Source organism: Oncorhynchus keta, chromosome 28, assembly GCF_023373465.1.
Source record: "Oncorhynchus keta strain PuntledgeMale-10-30-2019 chromosome 28, Oket_V2, whole genome shotgun sequence".
Lineage (NCBI taxonomy): Eukaryota > Metazoa > Chordata > Actinopteri > Salmoniformes > Salmonidae > Oncorhynchus > Oncorhynchus keta.
This window is the reverse complement of record NC_068448.1, coordinates 9,512,046-9,535,017: the sequence shown is the minus strand read 5'-3', so window position 1 is coordinate 9,535,017 and position 22,972 is coordinate 9,512,046. Positions and strand designations below refer to the sequence as shown.

Genomic DNA, 22,972 nt, shown 5'->3' with positions numbered 1-22,972 from the left:
AAAATGTGAATAGATTTTTTTCTTTTTCGTTTTTTTTTTTGACTGAACCAGACACTTAAACTCACCGCTGTCACCACGTACCACTGGAGAACGGCCACTAGAGGGCGCACAGCGCTCAAACACCTCAACAGAGGAGCAGTAATGGCAGCTGCAGCATCCCTTCCCATTACACACAGTTCCCACTAGCCTGGACACAATCCTAAAGTTTTATTTAAACCCCTTTGGCCCAAATAAGTCGCAGAAAAAAACTGAATTAGATGATTAATATCATTCTATAATTTATTATCAATGATTGTCATTCTATTTCTATGGAGGAAAAAAAAATACTTAGCCACACCGAGCCTCTCAGAGGTAAATTACTTCCAGTACTACCATACTCATCCAAATCTTTCAGTTCTACACGACTGCACATTGGATAGGCACGGTTTAGGGGTTACGTCTGGACACATTTAGTAGAAACTGAAAGAACATCAACACAGTGACATCTTCCTGGGTTGAAAGGAAAATGACCTAATGGGCCTCATTCCTCTGTGTTGTACTTTCCCAACAGTCAGTAGCCAGTGTGTGTTTGTTTCAGTGGAGGAAGAGGACACACATCCAGAGCAGTCACTATGCTGTGTGTACAGAGATAGAGAGGAGAGGGGCACGGGAAGTACTGCTAGCCTGGGGGCACTGGGCCAAAGATAGCAACATGATTGGTATCATTCTCTAACACAAACAGAGAGACTGTTTAACATGATTGATATCATTCTCTAACACAAACAGAGAGACTGTTTAACATGATTGATATCATTCTCCAACACAAACAGAGAGACTGTTTAACATGATAGGTAATTTATTATCTTCTAACACAAACAGAGGTATGTCAAGACACTGACATCAGTGGACTCATCCAAAAGGAGACTGAACTTCTCATCTCCCCACATCTGATGATACCCTTTGGAGAAAATAAGGAGCCAGTACTCCCCTAATAATTTCTGTGCACTTGGAAGTTTGTTGCTGCCACAGAATCTGAAAAGGCAGCTTTGCAAGCCATACCTAAATGGTTGCATGCTAGCAGCGAACAACGCTCCGCAGTGGCCATTGCCATAGGAGCTTCTGCGCTTTTGCAGTTATCCACTTTCTTAACCAACTGTGGTAATGTAGACTGTGTTGTGGGGTTGTACGGTTTTGATTTATTTATATGCTATGTTTTTTGATGTCATACATTGTTGCAAGCATATCTGATTTGCAGTAGGCTCAGTATGCCTGACAATCATCCCCAATTACTGGCTTCAGCCAACCTTTAAATTCAGGTACAGACTCTTTTCTGAACTTCTGGCTGTACAATTTTGATTGATACATGTTGATTTTTGTTTTAAGTTCTGTTGAAGATCAAACATTTGTGACCAACTATATTCATTGGGTTTGTCTGGCTGCTGCAGTCAGCCAACAATGATTTGAAATTTGCTGAAATTGCAGCAGGCCTTCTGCTGCCTGTGCACGAGCTGAGCGCCTGCTGCCGATGCACTTTTGCAGCCAGGCACGTGTGTTGTGACTGAGTGTGTGATAGAGAAAAATCGGTTTTGTGTCATTTAGAGGGAAAATGCGTGCATTTTAAGCATTTGAGTCACTTTTCAAAAGTTGCTAAAAGTTCCAAATACATTTTTTAAAAGTGGCTAAATTTGTTGTTAGGTGCTGTTTGAGAAAAAAAAGTTTGCCAGGGTAGTCTGAAAAGTTGCCAAATCTAGCAACATAATTGCTAAATTGGCATCACTGATTCACCAGTCTCCTCAGTATGACGACCGGATTTTGGTTCCTTCACGTCACGAATGACACGTGTATTCAAGATGGCGGCCGCGGCGATGGTAAGTGGGAAGCAATACAATTTTGTTCTTCAAACATCTGTCAGATTTCACTGTCTACCTTCAACTACAAGCATATTGTTGTGTTATTCTTCATATCCGAGTTTACTTTATCAAGTGAAATAAAAAGTTATGATTTAACGGTATTTAAATGTGGTGTCCTTCTACATTGTTGGTTTGTCAATGGTGCAGAAGTGCTAGTAGTAGGCTGGTGTTGACGACGCTAACTAGCTAACTTGTCAAATGTGTTATCAAGCGTAAATCCACAATACAATACTGTTCCTTAATTCTTACTGTATGTTGACCAGAAAGGACATGTATTTCGGTTACCGTTACGGTTGACAGTTAACAGTAATACTTGACTTCGTAGCCCCTTGCTTTTGCGTAGCTGGGCTGTTATCTGTCTAGCCAACAAGCTCCTACAGAAATGTAAGGTTAGCTAACTTGGCTAGTGAATTAGTTTCAATCATAATCTAACATTAGCTACGCATACGCTTTCTAAACGTTTGTAGCAACTGGGAATGCAAAGCAGGTCGTTTTCATGTGGTAATTGGCTCGTTCGAGCACCATAGCCAGTTTAGTTAGCTAACGTTGCGTGGCGAATGCTGACGTTGCGTGGCGAATGCTGACGTTGCGTGGCGAATGCTGACGTTGCGTGGCGAATGCTGACGTTGCGTGGCGAATGCTGACGTTGCGTGGCGAATGCTGACGTTGCGTGGCGAATGCTGACGTTGCGTGGCGAATGCTGACGTTGCGTGGCGAATGCTGACGTTGCGTGGCGAATGCTGACGTTGCGTGGCGAATGCTGACGTTGCGTGGCGAATGCTGACGTTGCGTGGCGAATGCTGACGTTACTTGGTTCGCTGGCTAGCTATGCATTTTCGCATTGTGTGTATTATATAAATGTAGCCAAAGGCGATCTCCTTGATGAGATTCTATGTGGCGTATTTAGTTGACATTCACATCAAAACAATTTACTAATAATGTCACCTAGCTATTTAGTTAACGTTAGCTAGTTAAGTGTGCTATTGTGAGTGTGGATATTGTCATACTCATTTTTATACAGAGAGGGAGCTAACAAACACCTGTAGCTGCCTAGCAAATGAATCATTTGAAACGAGATTAATACGGTAACTTTGGCTACATTGGGTTGTTTGGTTTGTTATTGTTTTTATCAACATGTATCTTTTCAGTGTTTTAACGTTTCACTGCTAACACAGAATGTTCATGCTTGTCCCCCGCCCATCCCCAGAACCAATGCAGAATCGTGACTGTCTGATTAGAGTCATGGATACAGTAGGGTGTTTCAAGCACTCCAGACAGGAAAGGAAAATCCGGTTTGACTGGTGTGACATTTAGTTTTAGTAGAAGGCCCATGTTTGCCTGCTAAATCTTGAGCTCACTCAATCTGAGTGAAAGGGATTTATATAGCCTGCACATTCAATGCAATTTCCCATCTGTACATTTTCTGTTGTCCAGTACTAGGTTTAACCTGGATCTGGGAACCCTGGTTAAGGTGACCTCCCACCCCAGCTTTAAAATGATGTATTGTTCTAATATGTGTCATGCAGTGTTATTGTAACACCCTTAAGCATACAGTAGATAATCCACAAGATCATATCAAATCAAATGTTATTTGTCACATACACATGGTTAGCAGATGTTAATGCGAGTGTAGCGAAATGCTTCTAGTTCCGACAATGCAGTAATAACCAACAAGTAATCTAACTAACAATTCCAAAACTACTGTCTTATACACAGTGTAAGTGTAAGGGGATAAAGAATATGTACATAAGGATGTATGAATGAGTGATGGTACAGAGCAGCATAGGCAAGATACAGTAGATGGTATCGAGTACAGTATATACATATGAGATGAGTATGTAAACAAAGTGGCATAGTTAAAGTGGCTAGTGATACATGTATTACATAAGGATGCAGTCGATGATATAGAGTACAGTATATACGTATGCATATGAGATTAATAATGTAGGGTAAGTAACATTATATAAGGTAGCATTGTTTAAAGTTGTTTATATTTACATCATTTCCCATCAATTCCCATCATTAAAGTGGCTGGAGTTGTGTCAGTGTCAATGACAGTGTGTTGGCAGCAGCCACTCAATGTTAGTGGTGGCTGTTTAACAGTCTGATGGCCTTGAGATAGAAGCTGTTTTTCAGTCTCTCGGTCCCAGCTTTGATGCACCTGTACTGACCTCTCCTTCTGGATGGTAGCGGGGTGAACAGGCAGTGGCTCGGGTGGTTGTTGTCCTTGATGATCTTTATGGCCTTCCTGTAACATCGGGTGGTGTAGGTGTCCTGGAGGGCAGGTAGTTTGACCCCGGTGATGCGTTGTGCAGACCTCACTACCCTCTGGAGAGCCTTACGGTTGAGGGCGGAGCAGTTGCCGTACCAGGCGGTGATACAGCCCGCCAGGATGCTCTCGATTGTGCATCTGTAGAAGTTTGTGAGTGCTTTTGGTGACAAGCCAAATTTCTTCAGCCTCCTGAGGTTGAAGAGGCGCTGCTGCGCCTTCTTCACGATGCTGTCTGTGTGAGTGGACCAATTCAGTTTGTCTGTGATGTGTATGCCGAGGAACTTAACTTGCTACCCTCTCCACTACTGTTCCATCGATGTGGATAGGGGGGTGTTCCCTCTGCTGTTTCCTGAAGTCCACAATCATCTCCTTAGTTTTGTTGACGTTGAGTGTGAGGTTATTTTCCTGACACCACACTCCGAGGGCCCTCACCTCCTGCCTGTAGGCCGTCTCGTCGTTGTTGGTAATCAAGCCTACCGCTGTTGTGTCGTCCGCAAACTAGAGATGTTGAGATATTAAGGTGTTTCTATACCATCAGTGGGCTGTGTAGGCCTGCGGTCTAGCCACTGTAACTGGTTAGATGCGCCACACTTTAGGTCCATGCCAAGTACACTCTCAAAGTTGTGTGTAAGTGATTGAGACATCTTGGATTGTGCTTGATACTGTGCACCAATAAACCTACTACATTTGAATCTGATAACCATCATCTCAGGTTGAAAAATGTGTCTCACCTTACATGTCCCGACGGCGCCTCCACTCTCCATTGATTGCTCAATTTCCATTGTGGGTATGTGGCAACTAGTCCTTTTGTGTGTTGCAGGCGACGTGGTTGGCCCTTCTGCTGTTGTCCTTGTTGCCTGGAGGAGTCCAGGCCTTTTACGTGCCTGGAGTTGCTCCTATGAACTTCCACCAGAACAGTGCTGTAGACATCAAGGTAAACTAAGCAGAAACGTGTCCTACTCCTCCTAGCCTTTTTATGTCTAATCAGCATAATACTCGTAAGTTGCCGTTGTCTGGTTTTCTAAGTATGATGATGTATGTTATCATAACCTCATTTTGATACAGAGACAAAAGCCTGTTTTAGCTCAAATGCTTTTCCAAGGCAGACTGAGGTGAGAACTGGGTATTGGTTGTGTAGCCTATTTGCATGCAGTTGGCAGGTCAGTCACTCAAATGAATGTGCATATTGATTCCCCCACCAGGCTGTGAAGCTGACCAGCTCCCGCACTCAGCTTCCATATGAATACTACTCCCTGCCCTTCTGTCAGCCTGATAAAGTGGTGTACAAAGCAGAGAACCTGGGTAAGTAAGCATCTCTCTCTCTGCTCTCCTCTCATGCAGATGTGTTGTTTCAAGCGTCTTGTGTCGCTGTTTGGAAGGTTTACTCTTTGCTTGTGTACTGTGTGTATTTGCTGATGACTTGTCTTTGCATGTGATTTATTATCATCCGTTGCACCTCAAGGCCCTCACCAAGAAGTCCTATTGACGTGTTATTCTGTGTGTGTGCAGGGGAGGTGTTACGCGGGGACCGTATTGTCAACACCCTGTACTCCGTACTCATGACCCAGGACAGGAAGTGTGAGGTGGTTTGTGCCAAGCTGAAACTCAACGTGCAGCAGAGTAAGCTGGTGGCTGAGCGAATTCAGGAGGAGTACTATGTTCACCTGTGAGTTCCCTTGCCTCATTACTCTTTCTCACCTTTTTAAGAAACAGTCAGCATGCCTGTGAATCATCTACCATTGGATCAATACAATTAGGCAGCGCATTTATCAGGTAACTGTGTGAAATGCTGCTGTATGGTCCATGTTAATCCTGTCTATAAACGCCCACAGCATTGCAGACAACCTCCCAGTGGCTACGCGGCTGGAGTTCAACACCAACATAGAGGCAGGGGCTGAGGACAAGGAGGTGGTGAAGGATGTTCAGTTTGAACACGGCTACAGGTTGGGCTTCACTGACAACAGCAAGGTACTGAACCTCTTTACAAGGGCATAACTAAAGGGTGGAGAGAGAGCATGGACACATCTGAATGAGATTAGGGGAGTGGAACGCTGAATCCTTCTATTTCACCCCCTACACTTTTCAGATGTGAAGACAGCTGGGGGTTTTTCTAGATGTACCATTTGTTTTTATACAACAGATCTTGTTGGGCAGAGGATCTTAAAAACATTTCAGCTTGAGGCCCAAATGACAACTTGACCGTCCACCCGAGACCAAACTCGTCCTTCAACGACCCAAATTAATAAAAAAAAATAGTGTGTGATTATAGTTAACTCACAATCCTCTCACATGCCCAGGGCCTACTTTGGGTCCCAAGTCAAACCATAGTTTAAGAAACCCTGCTTTAGGGTGTTTTGTGTTCTGTTCTCTCTGGTACCTGTCCTACAGTATGTTGTCTCTACTATAGTTCTACCTGTCCTACAGTATATTGTGTCTCTACTATAGTTCTACCTGTCCTACAGTATATTGTGTGTCTACTATAGTTCTACCTGTCCTACAGTATTTTGTGTCTCTACTATAGTTCTACCTGTCCTACAGTATATTGTGTCTCTACTATAGTTCTACCTGTCCTACAGTATATTGTGTCTCTACTATAGTTCTACCTGTCCTACAGTATATTGTGTCTCTACTATAGTTCTACCTGTCCTACAGTATATTGTGTCTCTACTATAGTTCTACCTGTCCTACAGTATATTGTGTCTCTACTATAGTTCTACCTGTCCTACAGTATATTGTGTCTCTACTATAGTTCTACCTGTCCTACAGTATATTGTGTCTCTACTATAGTTCTACCTGTCCTACAGTATATTGTGTCTCTACTATAGTTCTACCTGTCATACAGTATATTGTCTCTCTACTATAGTTCTACCTGTCATACAGTATATTGTGTCTCTACTATAGTTCTACCTGTCATACAGTATATTGTGTCTCTACTATAGTTCTACCTGTCATACAGTATATTGTGTCTCTACTATAGTTCTACCTGTCCTACAGTATGTGGTGTCTCTACTATAGTTCTACCTGTCCTACAGTATGTTGTGTCTCTACTATAGTTCTACCTGTCCTACAGTATGTTGTGTCTCTACTATAGTTCTACCTCCACAACCACCTGTCCTTCATCATCTACTACCACAAGGAGAAGCTGGAGGAGGGGGAAGAGCACAACTACAGAGTTGTTCGTTTTGAGGTGGTTCCCCAGAGTGTCAAGGTGGAGGGTAAGTTACAGTGTCCTTACTGAGGTACGAACAGGTTATTTGAGCCCAATAAACACAGTGTATTCAAGCATTAAAAAAAATACAGGAGTGGAGGTCGGCTCATAGTAAGGTCTGGAACGGCGCAAATGGCTTCAAACACATGGAAACCATGTTGATACCGTTCCACCTATTCCACTCCAGTTATTACCATGTGCCCTTCCTCCCCAATTAAGGTGCCACCAACCTCCTGTGAAATACAGTGTTTTTCTATTCTCCCCCTTCTATGTTAATTCTCTGTATGGATCCCTCTGCAGACCTAAAGGCGGCTGATAAGGGGTTGTGTACCCTGCCCGAGGCCACTAACTCAGCTCCTCAGGAGATTGACCCCTCCAAGGACAATGACGTTCTTTTCACCTACTCTGTCCGCTGGGAGGTAAGAGGCACGGCCCTTCTCTTCATGTTCTATCTTTAGGTTTTTAGCAACGGCAAAGAGTTTAGATTTTCCTCTGTAAAATGTGAAACGTTGTGATGCACTTCAAATAGAATGTCACTTGACTTAGCTGGCTACGTTGTTGTTAATGGACCTCTTCACTTAGCTGGCTACGTTGTTGTTAATGGACCTCTTCACTTAGTTGGCTACGTTGTTGTTAATGGACCTCTTCACTTAGCTGGCTACGTTGTTGTTAATGGACCTCTTCACTTAGCTGGCTACGTTGTTGTTGTTAATGGACCTCTTCTAGCTGGCTACGTTGTTGTTGTTAATGGACCTCTTCACTTAGCTGGCTACGTTGTTGTTGTTAATGGACCTCTTCACTTAGCTGGCTACGTTGTTGTTGTTAATGGACCTCTTCACTTAGCTGGCTACATTGTTGTTGTTAATGGACCTCTTCACTTAGCTGGCTACGTTGTTGTTGTTAATGGACCTCTTCACTTAGCTGGCTACGTTGTTGTTGTTAATGGACCTCTTCTCTTAGCTGGCTACGTTGTTGTTGTTAATGGACCTCTTCAGTTTAGTTTTCCTTGTTAATGGACCTCTTCACTTAGCTGGCTACGTTGTTGTTGTTAATGGACCTCTTCACTTAGCTGGCTACGTTGTTGTTGTTAATGGACCTCTTCACTTAGCTGGCTACGTTGTTGTTGTTAATGGACCTCTTCACTTAGCTGGCTACGTTATTGTTGTTAATGGACCTCTTGACTTAGCTGGCTACGTTGTTGTTAATGGACCTCTTCACTTAGCTGGCTACGTTGTTGTTAATGGACCTCTTCACTTAGCTGGCTACGTTGTTGTTGTTAATGGACCTCTTCACTTAGCTGGCTACGTTGTTGTTGTTAATGGACCTCTTCACTTAGCTGGCTACGTTGTTGTTGTTAATGGACCTCTTCACTTAGCTGGCTACGTTGTTGTTGTTAATGGACCTCTTCACTTAGCTGGCTACGTTGTTGTTGTTAATGGACCTCTTCACTTAGCTGGCTACGTTGTTGTTGTTAATGGACCTCTTCACTTAGCTGGCTACGTTGTTGTTGTTAATGGACCTCTTCACTTAGCTGGCTACGTTGTTGTTGTTAATGGACCTCTTCACTTAGCTGGCTACGTTGTTGTTGTTAATGGACCTCTTCACTTAGCTGGCTACGTTGTTGTTGTTAATGGACCTCTTCACTTAGCTGGCTACGTTGTTGTTGTTAATGGACCTCTTCACTTAGCTGGCTACGTTGTTGTTGTTAATGGACCTCTTCACTTAGCTGGCTACGTTGTTGTTGTTAATGGACCTCTTCACTGAGGAATGCGGTTATTTGTTTTTGTTAAATATATTTTTCTTTGTTTGCTAGGCTCCTTGATTGTGTAATTGGTTGTCTTGTAATGCAAGGTTCTCTAGATAAAGACCCCTTGGGTCTCATTAAGGACTCTCCTTCCTAAAGAAATAGAAATGGAGCCCGTTTGTCTGCCCTGTAGGAGAGCCAGGTGAAGTGGGCATCTCGCTGGGACACCTACCTGACCATGAGTGACGTGCAGATCCACTGGTTCTCCATCGTCAACTCAGTGGTGGTGGTCTTCTTCCTCTCTGGGATCCTCAGTATGATCATCATCAGGACCCTGAGGAAGGACATCGCCAACTACAACAGAGAGGATGACATAGTAAGAGACCCCACTCACTCTGCTAAATATGACATGGCTTTGGCTTCTGACGACACTTTGTGTCTGTAGCTGCAGAGAGAGAGACTCAGTTAAATACGTGTGAGACTGCGGAGATTTCAAAATGTGTTGTGTTCACCCTCTCAAGAAAAGTATTTGCTTCTTCGTGTTGTGTGAATGAATGTGGGTAGTGTCTGTAAAATACCCATGTCTGTCTTTGTTAGGAGGACACCATGGAGGAGTCGGGCTGGAAGAATGTCCATGGAGACGTGTTCAGACCTCCACAGTATCCCATGATCCTCAGCTCTCTGCTGGGCTCGGGCATACAGCTCTTCTGCATGATCCTCATCGTTATCTGTAAGTGGGCTGTAAAAAAACGACTCCTAAAACCTCTTCAATAGTACTCTTATCAACTGGCATTTCCATCAATGACGTGCATTGTGATGGATGACCCATATCCAGACATTACAACTGGAGATGAAATCGTGGTTGTTTGTCTCTGTGACATGGGGCTGAAGCTGCTGTGCTATTTGTCCTGTAGTCGTGGCCATGTTGGGGATGCTGTCGCCTTCCAGTAGAGGGGCCCTGATGACCACTTCCTGCTTCCTGTTTATGTTCATGGGGTAAGACACGAGAGTTGCCCTCCTTATTTCTCAAGCCCAATCACACTTGTGGACATTTTTGATAAGTATAAGCAGTATTGGGGGGGGGGGACTTCCACCTAGCTTGTCAGAGGGTGTGGTGGAGCGAGTGATTTTAGATGTTGCTTACAAATCCTCTCCGATTTTTATTTATTTTACCTTTATTTAACTAGGCAAGTCAGTTAAGAACAAATTCTTATTTTCAATGACGGCCTAGGAACAGTGGGTTAACTGCCTGTTCAGGGGCAGAACGACAGATTTGGTTACTAGTCCAACACTCTAACCACTAGGCTACGCTGCCGCCCCTATCCACACACAAATTGGGTGTAGTATAGAGCTCCATAGGGGTCCATTTGGGACTGGGGCCTCTGGCTGTGGGAGGGCCATCCGTATGACTGTTTTCTCTTCCTAGTGTGTTCGGTGGGTACTTTGCCGGCAGACTCTACCGCACACTGAAAGGCCATCGGTGGAAGAAGGGAGCATTCTGTGTGAGTACTACAAATGAACGCTATCAATGGCTAATGCTGTATGTTTAAGGAAACAGTGTCCTGTTGCCTACTGTTCATGTGGGACTGTTTCTCTTCCGCTCTGCCTGCAGACGGCCACTCTGTACCCTGCCGTGGTCTTCTGCATCTGCTTCGTTCTCAACTGTTTCATCTGGGGAGAGCACTCGTCTGGAGCCGTGAGCTAGCTAGTCTCCTCCATTACAGGCCCACTGTTTAACAGCAACACATTCACTATGTACAGGCCCACTGTTTAACAGAAACACATTCACTATGTACAGGCCCACTGTATATCAACAACACATTCACTATATATCAACAACACATTCACTATGTACAGGCCCACTGTATATCAACAACACATTCACTATATCAACAACACATTCACTATGTACAGGCCCACTGTATATCAACAACACATTCACTATATACAGGCCCACTGTATAGCATCAACACATTCACTATATACAGGCCCACTGTATAGCATCAACACATTCACTATATAGCAACAACACATTCACTATATATCAACAACACATTCACTATGTACAGGCCCACTGTATATCAACAACACATTCACTATATACAGGCCCACTGTATAGCAACAACACATTCACTATATATGCCCACTATATATCAACAACACATTCACTATATATCAACAACACATTCACTATATATAGCCCCACTATATATCAACAACACATTCACTATATAGCAACAACACATTCACTATATATAGCCCACTATATATCAACAACACATTCACTATGTACAGGCCCACTGTATAGCATCAACACATTCACTATATAGCATCAACACATTCACTATATAGCATCAACACATTCACTATATATCAACAACACATTCACTATATATCAACAACACATTCACTATATATCAACAACACATTCACTATATATCAACAACACATTCACTATGTACAGGCCCACTGTATATCAACAACACATTCACTATATACAGGCCCACTGTATAGCATCAACACATTCACTATATAGCAACAACACATTCACTATATATCAACAACACATTCACTATGTACAGGCCCACTGTATATCAACAACACATTCACTATATACAGGCCCACTGTATAGCATCAACACATTCACTATATATCAACAACACATTCACTATATACAGGCCCACTGTATAGCAACAACACATTCACTATATAGCATCAACACATTCACTATATATCAACAACACATTCACTATGTACAGGCCCACTGTATAGCAACAACACATTCACTGTATAGCAACAACACATTCACTATGTACAGGCCCACTGTATAGCAACAACACATTCACTATATACAGGCCCACTGTATAGCATCAACACATTCACTATATACAGGCCCACTGTATAGCATCAACACATTCACTATATACAGGCCCACTGTATAGCATCAACACATTCACTATATAGCAACAACACATTCACTATATACAGGCCCACTGTATAGCATCAACACATTCACTATATATCAACAACACATTCACTATGTACAGGCCCACTGTATAGCAACAACACATTCACTATGTACAGGCCCACTGTATAGCAACAACACATTCACTATATACAGGCCCACTGTATAGCATCAACACATTCACTATATATCAACAACACATTCACTATGTACAGGCCCACTGTATAGCATCAACACATTCACTATATATCAACAACACATTCACTATATACAGGCCCACTGTATAGCAACAACACATTCACTATATACAGGCCCAGGCCAACACATTCACTATATACAGGCCCACTGTATAGCAACAACACATTCACTATATAGCAACAACACATTCACTATATACAGGCCCACTGTATAGCATCAACACATTCACTATATAGCAACAACACATTCACTATATACAGGCCCACTGTATAGCAACAACACATTCACTGTATAGCAACAACACATTCACTATATACAGGCCCACTGTATAGCAACAACACATTCACTATATACAGGCCCACTGTATAGCAACAACACATTCACTATATACAGGCCCACTGTATATCAACAACACATTCACTATATATCACCAACACATTCACTATATACAGGCCCACTGTATAGCAACAACACATTCACTGTATAGCAACAACACATTCACTATATACAGGCCCACTGTAGAGCAACAACACATTCACTATGTACAGGCCCACTGTATAGCATCAACACATTCACTATATAGCAACAACACATTCACTATGTACAGGCCCACTGTATAGCAACAACACATTCACTATGTACAGGCCCACTGTATAGCAACAACACATTCACTATATACAGGCCCACTGTAGAGCAACAACACATTCACTATATACAGGCCCACTGTAGAGCAACAACACATTCACTATGTACAGGCCCACTGTATAGCAACAACACATTCACTATATAGCATCAACACATTCACTATATACAGGCCCACTGTATAGCAACAACACATTCACTATGTACAGGCCCACTGTATATCAACAACACATTCACTCACTGTGTCTACCTCACAGCATAGTAAGGACTATATATCTTAGTTGAAATAGGACTGTGATGTCTTGTGTTGACATCAATCACACCATCTCCCCCCTCCCTCCTCAGGTCCCCTTCACCACCATGCTGGCTCTACTCTGCATGTGGTTCGGTATCTCCATGCCGCTGGTCTACTTGGGCTACTACTTTGGCTTCCGCAAGCAGCCGTACGATAACCCTGTCCGCACCAATCAGATCCCTCGCCAGGTGCCTGAGCAGCGCTGGTACATGAACAAGTTTGTGGGGTGAGTGTCCTTGTCAAGCCTGCCTACTGCTATGTTCTAGAGCAGTGGTTCCTGAACTTTTTATAGTCCTGTACTCCAAACATTCAACCTCCAGCTGTACCCCCTCTAGCACCAAGGTCAGCTGTACCCCCTCTAGCACCAAGGTCAGCTGTACCCCCTCTAGCACCAAGGTCAGCTGTACCCCCTCTAGCACCAAGGTCAGCGCACTCTCAAATGTTGTTTTTAGTCATCATCGTAAGCCTGCCACACACATACTATACGATCCATTTATTAAACATAAGAATGAGTGTGAGTTTTTGTCACAACCTGGCTCGTGGGAAGTGACAAAGAACTCTTATAGGACCAGGGCACAAATAATAATAATCAATAATTTTGCTCTTCATTTAACTATCTTACATATAAAACCTTTTGTTCATCAAAAATTGTGAATAACTCACCACAGGTTAATGAGAAGGGTGTGCTTGAAAGGGATGCACATAACTGCAATGTTGGGTTGTATTGGAGAGAGTCTCAGTCTTAAATCATTTTCCAAACAGTCTGTGCCTGTATTTAGTTTTCGTACTAGTGGGGGCTGAGAACCCACTCCCACATAGGTACGTGGTTGCAATCAGTGCCTTAACAGCGCAATTTGCCACGGCAGGATACTGAGCGCAGCCCAATCCAGAAATCTGGCAGTGGCTTCTGATTAAATAACATGAGGCTCTCTTGTTCAGATATGGGTAAGTGGACTGGAGGCAGGGCATGAAAGGGATAACGAATCCAGCTGTTTGTCTTCTGCTTCAGGAGAGTACCTGCGTAATTGCGCACCCAGCTCACCCATGTGCTTCGCTATATCACATTTGACATTGTCCGTAAGCTTGAGTTTATTTGCACACAAAAAATCAAACATATGGAAAGACCTGTGTGTTGTCTTTGTTAATGCATACAGAGAAGAGCTCCAACGTCTTAATGAGCCTCAATTTTGTCCCGCACATTGAATATAAACTCAGCAAAAAAAGAAACGTCCCTTTTTCAGGACCCTGTCTTTCAAAGATAATTCTTAAAAATCCAAATCACTTCAGATGTACATTGTAAAAGGGTTCAAACACTGAAGAAGTTCCACAGACATGTGACTAACAGACATGGAATAATGTGTCCATGAACAAAGGGGGGGTTCAAAATCAAAAGTAACCGTCAGTATCTGGTGTGGCCACCAGCTGCATGCTTGTTCAATGAACCATAAACAATTAATGAACATGCACCTGTGGAACGGTTGTTAAGACACAGCTTACAGACTGTTTTATTTTTTTTAACCTTTATTTAACCAGGCAAGTCAGTTAAGAACAAATTCTTATTTTCAATGACGGCCTAGGAACACAGTGTGTTAACTGCCTGTTCAAGGGTAGAACGATGGAATTTTTACTGTGTCAGTTCAGGGATTCGATCTTGCAACCTTTCGGTTACTAGTCCAATGCTCTAACCACTAGGCGACCTGCCGCCACGGTAGGCAATTAAGGTCACAGTTATGAAAACTTAGGACATTTCTGCTGACTCTGAAAAACACCAAAAGAAAGATGCCCAGGGTCCCTGCTCATCTGCGTGAACGTGCCTTAGGCATGCTGCAGGGAGGCATGAGGACTGCAGATGTAGCCAGGGCACTAAATTGCAACGTCCGTACTGTGAGACGCCTAAGACAGCGCTACAGGGAGACAGGACAGACCGTACAGGATGGCAACAACAACTGCCTGAGTTACACCAGGAATACACAATCCCTCCATCAGTGCTCAGACTGTCCACAATGGGCAGAGAGAGGCTGGACTGAGGGCTTGTCAGGCAGGTCCTCACCAGACATCAGCAACAACAACGTCGCCTGTGGGAACAAACCCACCGTTGCTGGACCAGACTGGACTGTCAAAGTGCTCTTCACTGACGCGTCGTGGTTTTATCTCACCAGGGATGATGGTCAAATTCGCGTTTATCGTCAAAGGAATGAACGTTACACCGAGGCCTGTATTCTGGAGCAGGATCGATTTGGAGGTGGGGGGTCTGTCATGGTCTGGGGTGTCACAGCATCATCGGACTGAGCTTGTTGTCATTGCAAGCAATCGCAACGCCGTGAGTTACAGGCGAAGACATCCTCCACCCTCATGTGGGAACCTTACTGCAGGCTCATCATGACATGTCCCTCCAGCATGACAGTGCCACCAGCCATACTGCTCGTTCTGTGCGCGATTTCCTGCATGGCTGGCGAAGAGCCCTGATCTAGGGCCCCCCCCTGAAATGTCCGGGAACTTGCAGGTGCCTTGGTGGAAGAGTGGGGTCACTCACCCAAAACTCACCCGAACTCACCCAAATGTATAGCCCCGTTGGAAAATATAAATGGACTGTTTGAAAATGTGAAGAAAAATATTTGTATTTTAATGTGAATCACATTTTTATTTGGTGTACCCCAGTTTGGGAATACCTGCTGGGGAGCAAAACCTTTCCTCATATCCAGTCACACAACTTGTCATTAAATCACTGTTAATCCTAATGCAGTGTCATAACATTCTCTCTTCTTTTTAAAGCATCCTGATGGCTGGGATTCTACCGTTTGGTGCCATGTTCATAGAGCTTTTCTTCATCTTCAGTGTGAGTAGAAGTCCTTTCCTCTAGCCTTGTTCTATTGTAGCCTTGTTCTATTGTAGCCTTGTTCTATTGTAGCCTTGCTCTATTGTAGCCTTGTTCTATTGTAGCCTTGTTATATTGTAGCCTTGTTATATTGTAGCCTTGTTATATTGTAGCCTTGTTATATTGTAGCCTTGTTATATTGTAGCCTTGTTATATTGTAGCCTTGTTCTATTGTAGCCTGTTGAAATAGGAGTGTAGAGGGGAACCGGAGGTGAAGTCCATCAAATGGCTCTGGTTTATTACAAGTTACAACAGGGAGACACCACTAGGGGATGGGTACAGTTAATCGGATATCCCAACGGACTTAGGAATTAACACCTGTGAGTGTTTTATTTGTAAAAAAATGTAGGTTTATTTTTTAACTATGGAAAAAGCTTTTGTATACATTTTTAATTGTTCATGTTACATTGTTACACGCAAGGATATACCGTGACATTCTAAATAATTTAATAAAACAACAAACTTTAGAATGTAGTTTTTATGTACCGCACATTGAGCTACTTCAGATGTCACATGGCCTAGACACATTACCCACTATCTGCTGTGGTGGCATTTTGCTTCACTCTGATTGGTCAAGAGAGTAGAGCAAAAAATATAGATTTTTTTTTTTTTACTTTTGGGGCATTTCGACTAGTTGATATTATTCGAAAAAGCCACAACTGTTCTGTAAACACCAAACCAAAAAAGCAGTGACAGCCAGCTGCTACAGTTTCTGTTGTATTACTGGTCTCTGTTTTGAGACCCACATATTGTGTGTCGTCTTTTCTCGGTGTCGGATGCTTTAAGTCATGGCTAAGAACAGCCCTTAGCCGTGGTATATTGGCCATATACCACACCTCCTCGCGCCTTATTGCTTAATTTAAAACATGGGCTTCCTACTTTACTGTCCTTTCATTGAAAAATATCCTCAACTTTGTCGCACTCGTCAGAATTTCCTTATTTCGCTGGTAGGGAAGAAGTTGTGCGCTCACTATTAGTAAGGACACCAGGGGAAGTTGTAATATTCAGAGTTTTGGTCTATTTTAGACCTGTTTTGGGTTAGTGATCATTTGTACAGTTGTCTCTCTATTTGTCCTCAGCAGGGATTTTTATTCTTCACCCTTCTGAATGTCTAAAACAGCCCAGTATTGGTCTAGCCCGTGTCTCTGCCGTGCGTGTTCGGAGTCTAAGCCCGTGTCTCTGCCGTGCGTGTTCGGAGTCTAAGCCCGTGTCTCTGCCGTGCGTGTTCGGAGTCTAAGCCCGTGTCTCTGCCGTGCGTGTTCGGAGTCTAAGCCCGTGTCTCTGCCGTGCGTGTTCGGAGTCTAAGCCCGTGTCTCTGCCGTGCGTGTTGGTCAGCCCGTGTCTCTGCCGTCTAGTCTAAGCCCGTGTCTGTCTGACGTGTTAGTCTAAGCCCGTGTCCTGCCCGTCTGTCTAAGCCCGTGGCCATCGTGGGAGTCTAAGCCAGTGTCTCTGCCGTGCGTGTTTGGTTAAGCCCGTGTCTTCCTGCGTGTTCATCTAATCCTGGTGGTGTCTAAGCCCGTGTCTCCCAGTGTTAGTCTAAGCCCGTGTCTCTGCCGTGCGTGTTCAGCTCGTGTCTCTGCCGTGCGTGTTCGGAGTCTAAGCCCGTGTCTCTGCCGTGCGTGTTTGAGTCTAAGCCCGTGTCTCTGCCGTGTGTTAGTCTAAGGGCTCTGCCGTGCGTGTGAGTCTAAGCCCGTGTCTCTGCCGTGCGTGTTCGGAGTCTAAGCCCGTGTCTCTGCCGTGCGTGTTCGGAGTCTAAGCCCGTGTCTCTGCCGTGCGTGGCACTGGTCTAATAGGTGTTGTCTGACTGTAAATCCTCCCTCTGCAGGCCATCTGGGAGAACCAGTTCTACTACCTGTTTGGTTTCCTCTTCCTGGTGTTCATCATCCTGGTGGTGTCCTGCTCCCAGATTAGTATCGTCATGGTCTACTTCCAGCTCTGTGCAGAGGTGAGGCGGTGCCCTGCTGTTTGGCTGCTGTGTGTGTATGGGGCATTGCATAGTGAAAGCATTGAGTGTGAACAGAAGTTCAGTTCTCAACCACAGTAGAAGTTGATAGAGACGGGAGGTATGATTGGTGAGTTGTGACGTCACATACATGTGCCCAACTGTGTGGTCTGTCTCCTGCAGGACTACCGGTGGTGGTGGCGGACCTTCCTGGTAGCTGCCTTCTACGAATGGCTGTTTTCTACTTTGTCAGCAAGGTCTAGAAGGTTTTGAGATGAACTTTTGAATAGCTGTCTAGAATGGCTGGTAGCTGTCTAGAATGGCTGGTAGCTGTCTAGAATGGCTGGTAGCTGTCTAGAATGGCTGGTAGCTGTCTAGAATGGCTGGTAGCTGTCTAGAATGGCTGGTAGCTGTCTAGAATGGCTGGTAGCTGTCTAGAATGGCTGGTGGCTGTCTAGAATGGCTGGTGGCTGTCTAGAATGGCTGGTGGCTGTCTAGAATGGCTGGTGGCTGTCTAGAATGGCTGTCTAGAATGGCTGGTAGCTGTCTAACAACATGTTGCCGTTGTGTTTCTCTTCCAGCTGGACATCGTGGAGTTTATTCCTTCCCTGTTGTACTTTGGCTACACGGCTCTCATGGTCCTGTCCTTCTGGCTCCTTACAGGGACAATCGGGTTTTACGCAGCGTACATGTTCATACGGAAGATCTACGCTGCCGTCAAAATCGACTGAGTTTGTGTTTCTGCTGTTTGTTTTTTTGTCACATTATTTTTCATTTTTTTACATTTTTATTCTTTATGTCCAGCAATCACTGGTGTGTGTGTGTGGACACATGGACGTGTGAGGTGGTGTTTGTGGAACAGAGACCCCCTCCCCCCCCCAATAGGCACGGAGAGACGACAGTAAGCTGGCGCGCAGCCTGCAAACTCAACGATCTTCCTCCCTGTTATTGGATGTCCAGAGACACAGAGATTTCCTATTGGACAGTCAATGTTTTCTACTGTGTTTCACCATGTACACACATGGGCCAAAGCATGTCAAATGAAACAGTCTCTGTACCTTTTACTGTCTGCTTTTGGAGCAAGCCTGGGTTCCACAGGACGACTCAAGTGCATTGGTTCAGAATTTAACTTTGTTTTAAAATCAGTAAGATATTTTAGTCGTAACGTCTTTCACACACACCCTCTCTCTCTGTAAAGTTTATTTATCTTTATTCCAGATACGTTTATGATCAGAGGTCACACTTGTAACGTCGCTAATAAGTATTATTTTTTGTCTGAAAATGTGCTGGGAAATGGACGTCTAACATTGGAATAGGCATGGATATTAAAATATTCTGTTTTTTTACTTAAATGGGACCATATCAGCCACAACTCAAATCGTTCTCTATTTGACTCCCTGAAAACAATTTAAGGTAACAGATTGTCTAAAATGTATCTTTTAAAGCGACCAGATTTCAATGTGGAGAAGCATAAATGTAATTTTCTCTTTAAATACTACTTGCAGGGAAGCCACTTGGGCTTAAGACTGTTGAAATATGAAATGTTATGGAACGAAATGTCAATTTTGATGAAAAGTAGTAATCCTTCAACTCACCTATATAATTTCTGGGCTTTGTTTCTCCTAGGTCAATGTGTTTCAAATGGTTGGACACATTGCATTACGAGGTGAGGTAATCAGCTCCATGGTCCCACTGAACTATGCATTATTTCTTTAAGTATGACTGCTTGGTTTCATAAAGGTCACGTTACATGTTTTGAGTTGTCAGTGAGACACTGCTATTCTAACTATCGTTGTCGGTTGTCCCTGAGCATCAATGTCTTCTCGGATTACCTTAAACATGAGTCTGTCATTGAGCATCTAAAGTGGAGTACAGTTATTCCCCATAAACCACGAGCCAAGTCGGTGCTGTGTGAGATTGACAATGTGGTTTAGATTGTCGATAGGTTCGACAAGGTACTACATGTCAACCTATTGTATTAATGGGCAGATCCTTCACTGGGTTTACTCTGTTACCCAGCTAGAATTCCCCACTAGTGGTTGTCGTCGTCTTGTAGATGGAGTTCCTCTTGATTGTGGAGTCTGAAATGCAGAAGATCCTGTAGACTATAACACGGGACCTACACCACTGAATGGAAGTGGGGTGAATGAGATTGAGAATATTCCAGACCTTTTCTATCATGGGCATATTTTTACTACCATTTATGTTATTCTATGGGCCAGTTCCTCAGACCCAGATTAAGCCCGGTCCTGGATTAAACATCATTCTCTATGGAGAATTACCATTGAAAGGTCCATTTGAGTCCAGGAGTAGGTTTAATTTAGGTCCAGGAAACTGGGTCTTTTATGTTTGAGAGCTGAGCTTTCAGGAATGCAACCTTTTAGGTCAATGTTATTACCCTGCCAGTTTTTCCTTGATGAAGAGCATAGCAACCAACCATAGGACAGTCTGGTGGTCTTGCCCAGCAGATGGTGTTGGGATAGAGCTGCACTGGAAGAGAGAGGGATCGAACTGGTGCAGAGGGGGAATTACTCCATTCACCATGTAGTGTATCACTGAATGAATCATACTTCTCCACTCTCACATTCTCTGCCCTCTCACACATTCACCTCCACAGTCAGTATCGGTCTTTTCATTCCCTTTGTAAAGCCTTGTTCACACGGCAGGCCTTAATGCTCAAATCAGTTCGTTTTTCAACAACAACTTGCTGTTTTGTTGTCCGAACAGCAAGTTACAAATGACCAAATTAAGTGTGTGTGTTCAGACAGTCATTTGCTGACAAGGCTACGCTAGTTGTCATAGTAACGACAGGAAGTTTCACAGTTGCTTTGCATGTTGAAAGTCATAGTGTAAAAACACTTTTAAAGCATCAAAGGACAAAGATGATCCAACTTTCAAAACAAATCCTTTTTGGTTATCCACAGCAGTTAACTAGCTAGTTAGGTAGCTGTTTAGCTTTTTAGAACATTCACTAATTTGTTTTGTAAACAACCTAGTTAGTTACCACATGTTCTTGGTCAAACTGTCAACAGAGTAGCTAGCAAGCATCAAGATATGCCAAAAAAGTCTTAACCAATTGAGGGCAAATGAAAAAGCCATGGCTGGGAAGATGACTTGAAATATCAGATTCCATGTACGTTTTGGCCGTTTAGACTGCAGGAAAAAGAACAGATTTGAATTGGATATGCAAAGAAATTGTATTTGTGTCACTTCAAACTGCCAGTGTGAACCAGGCTTTAGTGTCAAAGTGTTCCTGAGCTGCCAGCTCTCACTGCTCTCTGATTCAGAGACGGACAGACTTCGTCCCCTGGGCCCAACAAACAGATTTCTGGAGAGATTTCCTGCAGATGTACATTTGACTGACCAGAGCTGTTGTATGTATGCGTGTGAATGAGTGTTGACTGTGTAAATACAACACGTTGTATTGCTGAGGTTTGCTGTAGTGGGGACTCTTGACTATATAATTATCATGTCATTGTTTTAGCCAAAAGCATGATTTTTAAGAACCTGTTTCTTGTCCCCTTTTCTTTACAGAATGCCCAATGATATAATTTTTGAAACTAATAAAGTACTGATGCGATGTTGGAATTTGAATGCGTCTCTTTAAAGTAGACTATTAATTTAAGACAAACATGTTTGATCGGCAGGGATTGTGGGTAATTTTCATATAGAAAAGCCAAAGTAATGCTTTCTGAAGTTCTGTCGTCCTGTTCGCTCTGTCCCCAAATATGTCTTTTATAAATAATGAATAAAACTAAACGATTTTGACTGATTTACAGTTCATGTAAGGAAATCGGTTGTTTTAATTACATTCATTAGGCACTAATCTATTGACTTCACATGAATGGGAGTATAGATATGCTTCTGTTGGTGACAGATGCGTAAAACCAAAAGGTCGGGGGGCGTGGATCAGAAAACCAGTCTGTATCTGGTGTGACCACCATTTGCCTCATGCCGCACGAGTGACATGTCCCCTTGCATAGAGTTGATCAGGCTGTTAATTGTGGCCTGTGGAATGTTGCCCCACTCCTCTTCCAATGGCTGTGGGAAGTTGCTGGATATTGGCTGGAACTGGAACAACCTCAGCTATACAAAGGAGTTGATTGTTGACTTCAGGAAGTAGAGGAGGAAACATGCCCTGGTCAACGGGACAGCAGTAGAGAGAGTCAGCAGTTAAGTTCCTCAGCGTCCAATTCACAAAAGGACTTATAACACCACCACTCTTGTCAAGAGGGCGCAACAGCGTTTCTACTTCCTAAAGGCGACCGAAGAAATTCAGTCCTCAAATGCTACCACTGCCCCATCTCCAGTGTCCTGACCAGTTGCATCACGGCCGGCTACGGAAATGGCTACATCCACGACCGCAAGGCCCTCCAGCAGGTGGTGAAGACGACCCAGTAGCATCACTGGGACTGTGCTCCAACCCATCCAGGACATCTACTGGAAACGGTGCCTGAGGAAGGCACGCAGCATCATCAAGGCCCCTACACACCTCAGCCACGAGCTGTTCGTCTTATCGTCGGGTAGATGCTATCGGAGCATGAGGTCTGATATCTACAGGCTCAGAGACAGTTTCTATCTACAAGCCATCAGACTGCTGGAACACTTGAACTGACCACCTGCACTGACTCTCTCTCTCTCTCTCTCACACACACACACACACACACACACACACTCTGCTACCAGACTCTTATTATGATTGCTAAATACTGCACCATTTAAACATTTTCCCTCCAATCCCCCCCTTACCCAAAACATGTGTAAATATCAGACTATAAATTGTCCCTTCCTGTATTATAATTAAGCTAAAACGTTTATTCCATTCTACTGAGACATTTACTTTATGTTTATATTCTTATCTTTAATTATTTATTATTATTGTTGTTGCAAAGGAGCATTTCATTAGACGGTGTATCCCAAACCTGAGGGGTACGGATCAGCT

The 22,972-nt window shown here is 43.6% G+C and overlaps 1 protein-coding gene across 1 annotated transcript; it reads left to right on the top strand.

Moving 5' to 3' along the window:
- Positions 1-1,524: 1,524 nt before the first annotated feature.
- On the top strand, positions 1,525-21,618 carry LOC118375795 (transmembrane 9 superfamily member 4-like). Its single transcript, XM_052484753.1, is given in 18 exon segments — positions 1,525-1,847; positions 4,982-5,095; positions 5,364-5,463; positions 5,671-5,827; positions 5,994-6,129; positions 7,253-7,376; positions 7,670-7,788; positions 9,307-9,489; positions 9,711-9,843; positions 10,028-10,109; positions 10,540-10,615; positions 10,726-10,809; positions 13,264-13,439; positions 15,986-16,049; positions 17,914-18,033; positions 18,214-18,256; positions 18,259-18,287; positions 18,612-21,618. Coding segments are annotated over 18 exon segments (1,926 nt in total). The 5' UTR covers positions 1,525-1,811; the 3' UTR covers positions 18,762-21,618.
- The last annotated feature ends 1,354 nt before the right edge of the window (positions 21,619-22,972 follow it).